This window comes from Chrysochloris asiatica, unplaced genomic scaffold (assembly GCF_000296735.1).
Source record: "Chrysochloris asiatica unplaced genomic scaffold, ChrAsi1.0 scaffold00160, whole genome shotgun sequence".
In the NCBI taxonomy this organism is placed as follows: Eukaryota; Metazoa; Chordata; class Mammalia; order Afrosoricida; family Chrysochloridae; genus Chrysochloris; species Chrysochloris asiatica.
This window is the reverse complement of record NW_006408678.1, coordinates 2,274,675-2,291,192: the sequence shown is the minus strand read 5'-3', so window position 1 is coordinate 2,291,192 and position 16,518 is coordinate 2,274,675. Positions and strand designations below refer to the sequence as shown.

Genomic DNA, 16,518 nt, shown 5'->3' with positions numbered 1-16,518 from the left:
TACTTTTTCCTTCCATACTAATCTTGGAAACAGTTATATCAACACTTTTGTCTATTTGGAAATTGAGTCTCAGAGAGATGACATGACTTTCCATGGCAAAATCTAAGATCAGTTGAGATCAGGAGCTACATTTAGTAGAAACTCAATGCCCCCCAAATTTTAGGAGATCTGTCAGCCAAAGTAAGAGGTGAAACCAGTTGTACCTTCTGCTGTAGGGATTGTAGTCTTCATAATTTCCAAAGTATATTCACATGTATTTTTAATTGATCATTCTCACCACCACTACCACCAATCCCCTGACAAACAAATAGTAAGAATTATCATCCCTGCTTTGTAGAACAGAAAGCTAAGGATAAAACAGTACTAGTGATTAGCTAAAAGTATCATAGCTAGCATGTAATGGACCAAATGCGGATATCCACATTTCCCACTGCCACTATTACGATAGGTCTGCGTAATACTGCCTAGATACCGCTCTGCATAACAGTGAATCTGGGCCCTCAAAGAACCACAGCAAGCAGTGAAGATCCACGACAGGCCTTCAGAACTCTGCAGTATATTTGATTTTCATATTCTCAATCATAGCCCAACCTTAATCAAGATTCATTGAGTTCTTAGTCAACCCATCGAGATATTAACCAAGAGCATTTTCTTGTGGCTTCCATTATTCTTAATTGTTAAAGTGTTTCATTTCTTTCATAACAGGGGGATTGTGGGAGCTGTATCAATACTCCTCGCTGCCCGAAGGAGAGCAAATCAAGGGTAATTATGAATTCAGTAACACTGTTTGGACAGTAATAAATTTGTTTCATTAGCAGATCCCAGTCTTCTGGTCTAGGTGTGTGTGTATTTATAAAACCTTAATTGATGTAATAATTTTTATGTAACCATAATTTATGTCATTTTTCTCAACGATCAAGCCAATGAACATTCTCAACCCAGGCAACCTACCAACCCAATACCTATCTTCCAGGAACTATCTAGAAAAGTCATAAGGTTATAAACTTAGAAGGGACTTAAAAGACAGCTATCATTAAAAAAAAAAATTGGCTATATTTTGTTGACTGCTATTCAAGCCCGAGTCTCTATGCTAAGCCTTTATAGACATCAGTCTTGTTCTTCATTATAATACTCAAGGGAAGTTATCATTGGTTCCATCTTACTTATGAGAAAATGAGGCTCAGAGAGGTTAAGCAATTCCCATAAACCACACAGCTAGTCAAGAGGAAAGCTAGATTAAAGCCCTGAACGCGGTAAGCCCTTGACATTGGAGTCAACATAGTCTATCAGTTTCTGCCTTTGTAAAATGAAGATAATGACAATTCTGCATGAGGTTATCAGGAAAAGTACCTTTTAAATGTGGATTCAGAGTCTGTACATAGCCAGTGTTTCTTTCTTACACATTAGCTAAAGCCAAGCTCTTCCCAAGTAAAATCTCTAAGAAACACACCTCCACAAAGCAAAACGCATACCCTCCTGACACGTTACCTTTCATGATAGGAGGCATCCTGAGTGGGGCAAATGATGAATTTATTTAGCTACTAACCCAGAGCTACCTCGGAAGAAAAGCCTGGCAACCTGCTTCCAAAAAAACCAGCCATAGAAAACCCTCTGGAGGAAAGTTCTCCTCTGACATAACATGGGTCACCAAGAGTCAGAATTAACTCCACGGCAACTGGTACTACGGGTACCCATGTTGGGAAGCCGTGGCACCCAGGCATCCACACAATTTGTAATCTGCTGTAAGGGTCAGCGAGCCCTTTCTCCTAAAACAGGAAAGAAATCTTCTGGTGGCATCTAGCTCTGGCACTTCCCTCTTCCCCTATAACTGTGCTTTCACCTTTTCCTCTTGCCTCCCCTGTGAAGATAATTAATTGCCTTCTAGAATGAGTCTTCAAAGTCTTATTTTCAATGTGAGCAGTATCCATGATCCTACACTAGGTGGCAGACTAGAGACTAGGAGCCTGTGTGTTGGGTGGAATACTGAGGGATGGCTCACTCTGTGTCTTTTAGGGTGTGAAGCAAAAGTGTCTCTACAACCTGCCCTTCAAGAAGAACCTGGAAGGCTGCCAGCAGCAGTGCGTCATGGTGGTGCAACTCCCCCGGTGCTGCAAGGGGTACTTCGGGCGCGACTGCCAAGGTGAGGACTCCTCTACCCACCTTGTGATTCTGAAAGGATTGTACACTCACTGCGTTGTCTTTGAAAGGACGCACAAGTATACAAAGGTGGGGGAAACGTCCCTTAACGATGTCCCCAACCTAAAAGCAACTTTCTGAAGAATTTTCTACCTTTTTTTTCTTCTGTGATTTTTTTCTTTTCTTTTCTTTTTTTTTTTTGGGGGGGGGTAAGGCACATTTTGCTTTTTACTATAGAATTTTTTGGTTTTCTTTTTTTAGTTTTTATTGTGAATTGAATAGAAGTTTATGTTTATGATCCTCCTTTCCCAAACCTTCTGATGAGTTAAAAGTCCTGGTGTGGTGCTATAGGATAAGCATAGGACTGCTAACCAAAAGGTTGGTGGTTCAAACCCACTAGCTGCTCCTCAGAAACCATATACAGCAGGAGGGGGGAACCTTTTTTCTGCCAAAATTTATAGTATCATTCATGGGCCATACAAAATTATCAACTTAAAAATTAGTTTGCCATATATGGTCAAACATTTAATTGTTCTTAAGTGCCGTCGAGTCAGTTCTAATCCATAATGACCCTGTATAGGGTTTCCGAAAAGCAGCTGGTGAGCTTGAACCACTGATCTTGCAGTTCAAATAGCTTTGTAGTCTGGTGGATTAACCCACGGCACCACACCAGGACTCCATTAACTCATCCTTAATGTGATGGCTGTAGTCTTGGTGTGACACTTATAGGATAAACACTGGACCACAAGGTCAGTTTGACTGTAAGGTCATGGTTCAAAATCACCAGCCACTCCTCGAAAACCCTGTACAGGGTCGCTACGGGTCTGAAACAGTTCGACAGCACTTAACAACAACAGTGTAATGGTTGGAATTGCAGTTGCCTTGGCAGCCCTTATACGACCTTATACTACCCGTGGGCCGGACGTTCCCCAGCCCTGAGATCCAGGGGTGGAACCAACTTGATGGTACTTAACTATAACAAATTAAATTGTATGTCTGACTCTTTTGCTTAACCTTATAGTGTATATGTTCCCATGGTGCTAAAAATACCAAATGTTTCATTTTGGATGCTATGTAAAGTCCATGATATAGTAAGAACCTGCACTTAGTTCTATTGTGTTGCCATGAATAATGAATTATTCATGAATACCAAGCCCTATATAGGGTATTCATGAATTCATCACTCATGGCAACACTATAGAACTTATCTGCCATGAATAACAAGAATCCACAAATATCAATCATTTCATTTCACAACAACCTCTAGGACGTAGGTTCTATGGTTATCCCATTTAACAGATGAGGAAACCGAGGTAGAAAGGATAAGACACAAGGACCCACCGTCTATGTCCAGAAGTCATGCTGGTCATGACCCTCCCCTCCGTACTCCATCCATCCTGCTTTAGACGAGAAAATTCCGTGCTGAGAGTCTCTACCTGCCATCATTAACGTGGACACCATTCACAAATTAGCACCATCTCTTGGATTTGTTTAGCACTTTATATTTTCAAAATGCTCGCAGTTATATGACCTTATTTGATCCTCACAAGAACACTGCGGTTTAGGTCAAACAGGCATCAACAGCATCAGCAGCACCATTGTTACTTCTTGTCATTTGCTGCCATCAAGTCAGTTAACTCCTGGGGAACCCATCCATAATGGAACAAAGCAATGTCTAGTCGTATGTCATCCCATGAATGGTGCGGATCAGACCATTGTGGTCCATAGGGTTTTGTTGGCTGATTTTCAGAAGCAGTTTGCTAGGCCTTCCTGTCTAGTTCATGTTAGTCTGGAAGCTCTGCTGACACCTATTCAGCATCATAGCAACACACAAGCCTCCAGTCACAGACAGGTGGTGATTGTACATGAGGTGCACTGGACAGGGATCGAACCCTAATCTCTTGCGTCTTGTTTTAAGTGCTGTTGAGACGGTTCCCACCCATAGCAACCTTGTATAGGGTTTCTGAGGAGCAGCTGGTGAGCTTGAACTGACGACCTTGCGGTTCAAACCGACTTTGCAACCCAACGCATTCACCCACAGCACCACGCCAGGACTCAAGAATTCTACCACTGAACAACCATTGCCCTCATGCTATTATTTAGTCCAAAAGTCATCACTCAGCCAAATCTACTCAAATCCAGGTCTCCTGACCCTCGAGTGTGTGGGTCAATGTATTCTCATGGCACGGGAGAATCATATCAGAGTCATTTAACCTCATGTTCCACAAGCCAGTGGCTTGCCCTAAATATCTAGTAACACCCAGGACCATGGTCCCTTGGGGCTAATGGATGTCAGATTCTGCAGCACCATTTCCAAAGGTGCCAAGCTGTTTCCAAAGGTGTAGGAAGCCACTGTTGAGTCATTGTGATTTCATCTCTTCCAGCCTGCCCCGGAGGACCAGATACCCCATGCAATAACCGAGGTGTCTGCAGGGATGAGTACTGGGCCACAGGAGAATGTAAATGCAACACCGGCTTCAATGGGACGGCGTGTGAGCTGTGCTGGCCAGGGAGATTCGGGCCAGACTGTCAACGTATGTGCTGCCTCCTCCTTCCCTGTGCTCTAGCCTGGGCTTAGCTGTGTGCTCCCTGTCCTCATCTTCCCGGCCACCCATCTCTCATCTGCTTGCCCTTTGCGTGTCTTTCCTCCTTGGGTATGCCAGATTTCCATCCACTGGAAGAGACTCACCTCTGGAAGAGACTTACTTCTCCTGCAGCCATCATGGTGGACTATTGCTGAACAACATTCATTCATTCATTCATGCACTCAACCAACAGATATTTTTTGAATCTTTACCATAGTACAGAGCCCTGGTGGCACAGTGGGTTATACATTGGGCTACTAACCACAAGGTTGGCAGTTCAAACCCACCAGCCACTCAGCAGGAGAATGATGAGGCTTTCTGCTCCCATAAAGAGTCACAGTTCCAGAAACCCTAAGGAGCAGCTAGCTCCACTCTCCTATAGGGACTCAGTGGCAGTGAACAGGTATTACTACTACTATTGTTGTTTTTATTGTTAAGTGCTGTTGAGTTGGTTCCAACTCATAGTGACCCTGTGTAGGTTTTCCAAGGAGCAGCTGGTGGGTTTGAACTGCCGACCTTGTGGTTTGCAGTCCAGTGCTTATCCTATAGTGACCCACCAGGAGTCCAATGTTGTTGTTGTTGTTGTTATGTGCCGCTGAGTCAGTTTGGACTCATAGCTACCCTGTATAGGGTTTCTGAGGAGCAGTTGGTGATCTTGAACCAGTGACCTTGCAGTCCAGTACATTAACCCAGTGTCACACCCGCATTCCTAGGAGCCCAATGGTAGTGGCAGTGGTGTGCCGTGGAGTCAGTTCCGATTCATAGCAATCCTCTATGGGGTTTCTGAGGCTGTAAATCTTCATGGGAGCAGGAAGTCTCATCTTTCTACTGTGGAACGGCTGGTAGTTTCAAACTGCTGACGTGTAATTTAGCAGCCTGACTCATAACCACTACACTACCAGAGCGCCTTAGGAGTTCAGTATCTAGCATTTATTCATTTATCTGATAAATAATATCTATCATTATTTATTTGATGATTGACTGAATAAGTAAGTACGTATTATGTACCCCTCATATAGGTTTTGCTCACTTCATCATAACAACCCTTTGAGGCAGGCACTATTATTATTATCCCCACTTAACAGATGTGGAAGCTGAGGCATAAAGTGGTTAAGTGTCTTTTTAAAGGTCTGGTATTGTCCTAAAATTAGGAGCTCTGGTAGCGTAGTGGTTACGAATCGGGCTGTGAACCTTAAGGTCAACAGTTCGAAACTACCAGCTGTTCCGCAGAAGAAAGATGAGGCTTTCTGATCCTGTAAAGATTTACAGCCTCAGAAACCCTGTACAGGGTCACTATGAGTTGGAACTGACTCCACAGCACATAACAACAACATTGTCCTAAATTACAGAGATGGGTGGTGGAAAGAAAGAAAGAAAAAATTCCAGCTCTCAAGGAACTTACATTCAAAGGAAGGAGCTGGATAAAAATGATAGAAAGAAACACAGTTGTTGCAGCTATAAAGAAAAAGAATGCAAGCAAAGGGGATCGAGAATAAAATGAGGTGTCCTGTTAAAGATGTCTCAGACCTCACAAAGATGAGGGAGCCCGGTGGAGAATACTGAGCAAAACACTGTCCAGTTGAACTCTCCCCAATGCTAGAAATGTACTCCAATTCCACTGTCCAGGATAGTAACTAGCCATATGTGGCCAGTGAGCTCTGGAGATCTTGTTCATTGTAACTAGTTTAAATTGAAATAGCCACATGTGGTCAGTGGCTACTGTACTTGACAGTGGAGACTACAGGAATGGTTTTCCCTAGCAGGGAGAGGAACAAGTATAAAGGCTCTGAGTCTGGAGTGGACCTAGTGGGTAAGGAACTGCTAGGAGGCCAACGAGACTGAGCAGAGTGGGCAAGGGAGAGGAAGAGAGGAAGGAAATGAGATCTAAAGGTGTCCCGGGGCCAGATCACAAAGGAGCCTCTTGGTCAGAGAAGAGTCTTCAGAATCTGTTCTCAGTGTGACGAGTGACCAAAGGAGAATCACAAGCTGGGGGAGGGCCTGGGCAGATTGTAGAAGATCGCTCCAGCTCTCTGGGGAGACTCCACGTAGGAGGCAAGAGCAGAGTCAGGACGGCCTTTGAGGAAGCTCGAGTAGCAATTCAGGTGAAAGCTGATGAAGTCATGGGAATGCTGGAGCAGCAAGAAGGGGTGGAATCCATCGGTACTTATTCTGAAGAGTTTACTCTTCTCCACCGATTGGAGAACCAGCCCATGATTAGTTGTGGATTGGACCACTGTGTTCCAGAGGACTGTGGTTTTCATTGGCTGGACCTTTCTTCCTGGTCTATCTTTGCCTTGAAGTTCTGCTGAAACCCATTCAGTATTCTAGCAATACCCAAGCTTCCATTGGCAGATGGGGGCTGGTTATGCAAGAGGTCCACTGGCTGGAAATCAAACCTGGCTGTCCCGCTGAACCACCACTGTCCCCTCTCCCCCATGACATGCTCTCCTTCTGCACTTAATGGCATTCATTGTATTGATCACTACAAGATCAACAGCTGACTCCATCCTAGATGATAAGCTTCAAACTCTGTAAGATGAGTTGTTGTTGTTGTTATGTGCCGTGGAGTTGGTTCCAACTCATAGCGACCTACACAGGGTTTCTGAGGCTGTAAGTCTTTACAAGAGCAGAATGCCTCATCTTTCTCCCACGGAGCAGCTGGTAGTTTCGAACTGCTGAACTTGTGGTTCACAGCCCAATTTGTAACCACTACGCTACCAGAGCTCCTTCTGTGAGATGAGGGATCTTATCTATTTGGCTTTTCACTGTCAGTCCCATGCCTGTGAGTGTATGACTCATGATAAGCACTGAATACGACTGTTTTTTTGGTTTGGGTTTTTCATGTTTGAATGAATGACTATGCAATAAGCACTGAACATTCACAGTGAGCAGGCTGACTTGATTTCAATTCCTGATCGCTAATCACTGGTCATACTTTACATTCCAGCCTGTGGCTGCTCAGACCATGGACAGTGTGATGATGGAATCCTGGGCTCCGGGCAGTGCCTCTGTGAAGCAGGGTGGACGGGACGCTTCTGTGACAGTCAGACAGGTCAGTCATTGGGCATGGTCAGCTGTTGGACCACACCAAGAACATCCAATGGAGGCTCCGGGCCTGAGTAACATCTAAGAAAACAACAAAGCAAGTGTTCCTGTCTCCAGGGGGACACGATGATTTGCGTATGTGGTCCTGGGCTTCAGGAGGTTTGGTGACTTTCAGGAAAACTAGATGAAAAGACTTATTGAACCCATGAAATCAGCATGTTGGCATGTGCAATGGTGGAATGACCAAATCAGGCAAAGCATGCCAGCACAGGCAGGGTGACCCCTCTGTACAAGGTTCTAAGAGGAAACAGTCTTTGGAGTCCCCAAGACCAGCATCTGAACCCTGATACTACTAGGAAATTGGCCTTAGTGCAGGGGTGGGGACCCTTTTTCCTGCCACAGGTCAATTGGATATTTATAACTTAATACATTTCTGTTGCTATGAACAAACTTCTAGGTTTATAGAATTTTGAGTCCCACCTGCAGTTGCCTTGTCAGGGCCAAACCAAACTATTTTTTTGTCCTAACAATACGGTTACTTCCATTCTTCCTGCCACTTCCTCGTTGCCTCTCCCCGAGACACCCCATGGCCTTGCTAACACTCATCTTAACACTGCACTCCACCCAATCACCAATGCTCCACATGGCCATTCTTGGTGTTTCCCCAAGAAGGTCATAGGCCAGATGTTCCCCACCGCTACTTTAGGTCATCCACACTCTCTGAGCCTCGCTTGGCTCATCAGTAAAAAGAAAATCCTTGCAGGAGGCAGGACTGTTAAGAGGCTCAGAGATTATGTTCTGGAATGGCCTAGTGACCCAGCCATTATCACTGTTGCAATCACCATTGTCATAATCTTCATCATCACCACCATCACGATTGGCCATCCAGTCAGTTTCAACTCATGGCCACCCATGTGTGTCAGTGTAGAACTGTGCACTCCATAGGGTTTTCAGTGACTGGTTTACCAGTAGATCAGCAGGCCTTTCTTCCAAAGTGCCTCTGAGTGGACTCAAGCCTTCAGCTCTTTGATTAGCAGCTAAGCTTGCTAGCCATTTACACCATCCAGGGACTCATCATTACTCATCTTGCAGCACCTACACAAAGCCCTGTTGTTCTGATGTACATCTGAGATTGAGAGTTGAGTTAACCAACAGTGAATCGTTAGCATTTCATTCTCCCTGGGATCACAAAGGCACAACTAGACTCCTCTTAAGGACTTTTATAACAATCAGAAGTTTCAAGAGTCCCAACAATATGGTTAGCTTCCATTCCTCCTCTTTTCCTCCCCTCAAGACACCCCATGGCCTTGCTAACACTCACCATAACCTGCAGTCTATCCAATTACCAAAACTCCACTTGGCTATTCTTGGTGTTTCCCCGAGAAGAAGGTCATGGATTTTCCCCTCCAAGTTAACGATCTCCCCCTGGACCCTGTTCCCTTATGCCTGAGATCTAATCTGCCCAATGATTCCCTGCTAGTGAACTATATGTTAAGTGAATTAGGGTGTACAGTTTGCACTGGTTGTCCCCGGAGGTAACATATTTACATTTTGATCTGGATAATGTTATCAAGATAATGATTCATATAAAGGAATAATTCTAGAATCTCAGTATCTCTAGGTTGGAAGACCTTGGCAAAACTCCCATCTTCCAGCTGAGATGGGGATGGGGGAACTTTAGAAACAGAATGGCACATCAGTGAGATTTAGGAAAAACCTGCAAATGGGTCCCAACTCTTGACAGCACAAGTGCAGGCTGAATCGGGGCTGTTGTCTTGCAGAAGTGCCTCCTGCGTGTACACCTCCTTGTTCTGCTCACGCCACGTGTAAGGAGAACAACTTGTGTGAGTGTAACCTGAATTACGAAGGTGACGGAATAACGTGCACAGGTGGGTCTTCTTTGTGTGTGTGAATGGTGGAAAGACTGGCTCAGGCAGCGTGGCACCGGACAGGAGCAGGACTTGGTCAAAATCCCTTCTACTTCCTGCCCAGGTCACTTCAGGAATAGTTCGGAGACTCCATTTCCTTATTTGAAAATGGGTTTGCTCATGCCTGATATCACACCCCATGGGTGTAAAATTACTTTGTTAACTATGATGTCCTTTATTGTATAGTTGTTTTTTCTCTGCTTACCTCTACAAGTACTCAGTCTTACTTTAGAAAATACATTAAAATATTAAAAGAGAAAATAGTACATCTAGTTTCATCACTTGGTGGAAACCACTGTAATCAATGCAATGCCTATGTGTAGTAGTTTAGATATAGGTTTAACTCCATGGAGAAGATGGTGTAAGCAAAGCAGGTGTTGAGTTCTAGCTCTCATTATGGTTTAGAGGGAAGCATCTAGAACCAATGCAGAGATTCTCCTCAAAAAGTTTCAAAGGTCCCAAATTCCTTCCACTTTTTGGTCTGCCATCCACTCACTTTGAAGGTCCAAGATGGTGCGAGTCCTACTTAATATCAGTACTTCCCAAACAACAGGATGCAGGAGGAGAGGGAGGAGATAAACCTCCTTCACTCTAAAGAATTGACCTAGAAGTTTAAAAAAAAAAATCACTTTGGCTCTCATCTCATTGGTTAGACTCTCATCACCTGTCACATCTAGCTGCATGGAAGCCTGGGAAATGTAGTTTTACCTGGCAACCATGGGTGCTGCTGGAAAATCGATTCAATAGAAAATTGACGGAATGTGTATTAGAAGAAATGGTCTTGGCTACATGTCTTTCCTAACTTTTTTCCATGAAAAATACTCTATCTTAGTTTTGGTTCTCTCAAGGAGCAAAACCAGTGAAATGTGTATAAATACATGTTATTGTTAAGTGCTGTCAAATCATTCCCAACTCATAGCAACCCTGTATAGGGTTTCCGAGGAGTAACTGATGGATCTGAACAGTGTGGTTAGCAGTCCAGTGCTTATCCTAGAGCACCCTATGAGGAGTCTACATAAAAACATAAAGAGAGGAAATTTACTTCAAGAAAATGGCTCATGCAGTTGTGAGGAATGACAAGTCCCAAATTCGTGGGTCAAGTGACAGGCTGAACACCCTGTGGTTGTAGGCACTGACCAACCCAAAATCTGTAGATCAGGTGAAAGACTGGCAGCCTCTACTGGCTCATGGGATTTCATAAATCGGCAAATCAAAAGTCTGCAGGTCAAGCAGCAAGCCAGAGATTTCTGTAGGCTTATATGCTAAGAACCAGAGGTCAGACGATGAGAAGATCGCAGGGCTGAGAAAAGAGAGTGAGTTTTGCTAGAATATCCATCTAAGTACCGAATGTGACCACACCCCCAAGGAAATGCCCCTTTTGACTGACTGGCTGCTCACAGCTGATCACAAACGGGAAGAGAATTACATTATGGAAGGGCTCATGTCAATTCATTGAGAATCTTAGCCAAATTGACATATAACATTAACCATCACATGGCACTGGGCTTTGAACCACAAGGTCAGCAGTTCAAACCCACCAACTGCTCCTCAGAAACCCCATACAAGGACGCTATGAATTGGAATCAATTTCACAGCACTTAACAACAACAACAACAATATGCCAAGAACCAGAGGTCAGACGATGAGAAGAGCGCAGGGCTGAGAAAAGAGAGTGAGTTTTGCTAGAATATCCATCTAAGTACCGAATGTGACCACGCCCCCAAGGAAACGCCCCTTTTGACTGACTGGCTGCTCACAGCTGATCACAAACGGTAAGAGAATTACATTATGGAAGGGCACATGTCAATTCATTGAGGATCTTAGCCAAATTGACATATAACATTAACCATCACATGCTCGTATAGAGATACTTACTTCCTTTACAAATGAGGTTTACAGACCAGCTGTGTGCAAGCTGCTAAAAGGCAGTCCAGAAGCAATGCCAGCAAACGCCCTGTTTCTATCTCTCCTCTGCCACCCTTAGAGAGAAGCCTCCTGTTCCCACGTTCATTTGCTCAGTCTCAAGTGGCTTCCATGACAGGCAAAGAAGCAAGCATGTAGCTTTCTAGCTACTCCTGGGGCTAGGACTAATCATGATTGGGTGGAAATTTGAGAGATTATGGAAATGAAGATCACAGAGGTAACACACCACCAGAGGGAAGGCATAGACTTTGGAGCCTAGCCTATCCCAGCCCCTCACAGACCACCTGCTTCACCTCCATCAGCTCAGTTCATCTCTCCCAGCCTCCATTTGTTCCACTGTAAAATGGGGGTGACGATGTCTCTCTCACAAGGTACTCAGTTAATGTTACACTAACACACAGAATCCTGGTGGGGCACTGCAGGTTTATGTGCTGGACTGCACGGTCAATTTAAACCCCAAGATTGTCGGTTTGAACCCCAAGATTGGCTGTTCAAACATACCAGCCACTCCTTGGAAACCCTATACAGGGTCACTATGAGTCAGAACCAACTCAACAGCTCTTAACAACGACAGCAGCATACACATACACAATACCCAAACATTAAAAAAAAAAAAAACTGAACTCCTTTTGCAAACTACTTCCAAAGGAGAGCCCAGTAGGTCTGTGACAAAGAGCAGCAGAGGTGGACAGACGTCATCAGACCTGGTCTCTGAGGGTACCACAAAGGGATCAAAGTTTGAAAGGCTAGCATAGGGCAGCAATGTGCAGGGAGAGGACAGGCTAGCATAGGGCAGCAATGTGCCTACAGGTCTACTGTCTCAGTGCCATCAGAGGTTACTGTCACCTCTGGGCACACAGTGACACTGCCACGGGTACCACCAAAATGACTGTCTATACAATTTCTGTGCAGTTTCAGCAGATACTCGCTATAAAAATACCCCTATGGTTATAACAACAAAACATTTTTCATAAGCCCGGTTTACATGTATCAATGTACCTCTGAGGACTCCTGGTGTGGCACTGTAGGATCGGCACTGGGCTTTGAACCACAAGGTCAGCAGTTCAAACCCACCAACTGCTCCTCAGAAACCCCATACAAGGATGCTATGGGTCAGAACAGACTGGAGGCACTAACCAACAACAACAAAGCTTAAATGCTATGTGAATTTACAATCTGAACTTTTGAATGGCCTTGCGTCAGAGCTGTCATTATTACTAATTGCAATGATGCTGCAAACCACATGGTTTTGTCTGCACATACGACAAACAGGAGCTATTTTCATTGCTGCCTGTGTTTTCAGAACCGGTGGATTTGTTCAGTCTTCTGGTGGTTTTGCTACAATATTGTGGCAATTAGTATTTTGAACCTATATCAGTAACTTTGAGAATGAAGTAATAATTAAAGGAAAAGAAGGAGAAAAAAATGTTAAAGGTTTCTGTTCAGTTAATGTTATAATAATGTAATTCAAGGGAAAGATTTTGTAAAATAATTTTGGTGTCGATACTCAAATGATCTATGAAATAACATTGTGTTTAAGTAATTTACAACTATATCACATTATTCCATGATTGAAACTGATTATTAAGTGTTACTAAGAATTCTATATAATTTGGTATGGGAGGAAGTCCTTGGAGTTGGGGTGGGGTGACACCAACCCCAGTACCTGGGTGCTTAGGTAACCCCTATCCCAATAGGAAACTCGGGTTAAGCAGACGGGGGTAAACCGAGCCCTCTCGCCCCTTGCTCTTGTAGTTGTGGATTTCTGCAAACAGAACAACGGGGGCTGTGCGAAGGTTGCCACGTGCTCTCAGCAGAACACCACGGTCTCCTGCAGCTGCCCGAAGGACTACCAAGGGGACGGCCGCAGCTGCACGCCCGTAGACCCCTGTGCCGATGGTCTCGATGGCGGCTGCCATGAGCATGCCACCTGCAAGATGACTGGTCCGGTGAGTTGCTCTTTCTCAGGGGATGCGGGGAGCTGCCCTCAGCCTTGCTTCTCCACCTGTATCGGGTCCTGCTCACCATTCCGCCGCCTCCTGGGCTTTCTTCGTATCTCAGTCTATTTCTTGTTAAAAATTGGGAAGCCAAACACAAAGTGCTATCCTGGACAGAAAAGAACATTAGTGAAAAAACTGGTCAAGTGCAAATGAAATCCACTGTTTAGTCACTAATAGTGGGCCAGTGTTCATTTTGTTATTGGTGTTGTTGTCAAGTGTCACTGAGTCAGTTCCAACTCATAGCAACCCTGTGCAGGGTTTCCAAGGAGTGGCTAGTGGATTTGAGCCGCTGACCTTGTGGTTAGCAGTCCAGTGCTTATCCTACAGCATCACACAGAATTAGCTAAGTATTAATTCTTAGTTTTGACAAATGTACTAAGGTCATGTAAGAGGAAACTGGGTGAACTCTCTGCTACCTTTGTAAAAAAAAAAAAAAAAAATTTGCATCTCAATCATTCCAAATGAAAAAGTTGATTAAAATGAAAAGTTGGTGGAAGTGGCATGACCAGTGTCAGTTTGGGCAATCACTGTTCAGTCTATCAGGTGGAAGAGAGAAGACTGTGGAAGACAATGCGCATTGTGGGTTGCATACGTGAACCTGAAGTCAGACAGACTTTAATCCTTAGCTGCTCGGCTTAAAAGTTATGTGGGCCTGGGCTACTTACTATATCTCTCTGAGCCTAAGTTTCTTCATCTGTAAAGTGGCGTATGGAGTCCTGGTATGGCACTGTGGGATAATGTGCTGGGACGGCAAGGATGGTTTGAACTGCAAGGTTGGCGGTTCAAACTCACAAGCCACGCCTCAAAAAACCCTATATAGGGTTGCTATGAGTCAGAACTGACTTGACAATACTTAACAACAATAAAATGCCTTATATAATAATGAAGACCTCTGAGGTTATTGTGACAAGAAAATTAGATCATTTATTGAGTCAACAAATGGTTTTGGAAAGCAAACTGTGAGCTGTTGTATTGTGGCATGAGTCCCGGATACAGTGATCAAAACAAAACAAGACACAGTCCCTCGTTTTCTGGAGACTTGGTGGCTCAGTAGTGTTAAAGCACTTGTCTGTTAACCAAAAGTCAGCAGTTCAAACCCACCAAGCAACAGCTCTGTGGGAAAAAGACATGACTATCTACTTCCATAGATAAGAGCCTTGGAAACCCTGTGGGGCAGTTCTACAATGTCCTTTAGGGTCACTAGGAGTCAAAACTGACTTAACTCAGACAAGTAGAGGGAGGAGGACAATGTTCAGTACAGAAACAAATGCACAGGAAGACACACAGTGCGGAAGAGCCATGACCTACATAAATCAGGTCAGTGTGATGGAGGACCTGGAGCCCCACTTTAGGGTAGAAGAGAAGGGCTCTCTGAGGAGGTGCTAGGTGAGGTGAGAGGCAAAGCATGCCAACATTGCATCAGGAGCCTATGGGGAGACATGCTCTGCTGGATGGTGGTCCCCAGGGCACTCGGGAGTCCTGAGGTCCTACAAAAGGGTCTTCTTTCATCCTTTCTCACTCTCTCCCCACAGGGCAAGCACAAGTGTAAATGTAAAAGTCACTACGTGGGAGACGGGCTGAACTGTGAGCCGGAGCAGCTGCCCATTGACCGCTGCTTACAGGACAATGGACAATGCCACGCAGATGCCAACTGTGCCGACCTTCACTTCCAGGGTCAGTGTGGCTAGATGGTTGGTCTTCAGGCCAGTGGGAGGGACCAGCACAGGAGAAAGGAAAAGACAGGGACCAAACAGCAGTACTGCTGAGGACCCTGGCAGGAGGGCAGGGCAAACAGGACAAGAGGGAACGCAAATGTTTACTATCCTCAATCTTCCTCTTGCCTGGCTTTCCCAAGTTGCTTGGTAACTCTTTATAACCATTGACTAGAATTAAATCAAAGCCGCATAGCTGAAGGTATAAATACCAAAGGGGAAGCATCTGCCAATACAGAAGTAATTTCTTAGCATATGTTCCAGTTACTTCCAAGAATGATTTGAATAGATTTATTATACCAGCAGGTATAATAAAACTAAGAATCATAACACACAATTATATTTAATTAAAATTCAAGTTTTAATTTAATTAAGTAAGTATACTGAATGTTAATTTAATGAAGTGTTGTTGAGTTAGTTTGACTCATAGCAACTCTGTAGGGAGTTTCCAAGGAACAGCTGGTGAGTTTGAACCACGAACCTTGTTGTTCAAACTGACCTTGAGATCCATTGGTTATCCTACAGTGCCACACCAGGACTCTAAAAAATCCAAGTGGTGGTGGCTGGTGGCTATGTGCCGTGGAGTCGGTTCCCACTCATAGCGACCCTGTACAGGGTTTCCGAGGCTGTAAATCTTTACAGGAGCAGAAAGCCTCATCTTTCTCCCATGGAACAGCTGGTAGTTTCGAACTGCTGACCTTGAGGTTTGCAGCCCAATTCGTAACCACTATGCTACCAGAGCTAAAAACCATTGCTGTCAGGTCAGTTCTGACTCATAGAGATGTTAAAGGACACAGCAAAACTGCTCCGTTGGGCTGCCAAGGATGTAATCTTTATAGAAGCAGTCGGGCACATCTTTCTCCCATGGAACAGCTGGTGGGTTCAAACCAAGTGCTTAAGCTCTGCACTACCAGAGTTCCTTAGTGAGCAGGCAACACGACTAATTGAAACCTGCTAGAGAAAAATCAGAAAGGGCTCAAAATAACTTTGAACCAGAACAAGGAAGATCTTGAGGGGTTCAGAAAATGAGCAGTTACTGGTTCTCTCTAATTGGGGCTAGTTAAGAGTCAGGCTTATCACAACCTGTGACATGCAGATGATACAACCTTGCTTGCTGAAATTGAAGAGGACTTAAAATATTTACTGATGAAGATCAAAGAGCACAATCTTCAGTATGGATTGCATCTCA

The 16,518-nt window shown here is 44.4% G+C and overlaps 1 protein-coding gene across 1 annotated transcript in view; it reads left to right on the top strand.

Annotated features, from left to right (window-relative positions):
* Positions 1–16,518, top strand: part of STAB2 (stabilin 2) — a 241,210-nt gene that overhangs the window by 178,276 nt on the left and 46,416 nt on the right. The window contains 7 exon segments of the mRNA XM_006871122.1: positions 706–762; positions 2,014–2,140; positions 4,521–4,670; positions 7,669–7,773; positions 9,548–9,655; positions 13,373–13,566; positions 15,150–15,291. Coding sequence (XP_006871184.1) covers positions 706–762; positions 2,014–2,140; positions 4,521–4,670; positions 7,669–7,773; positions 9,548–9,655; positions 13,373–13,566; positions 15,150–15,291 — 883 coding nt within the window.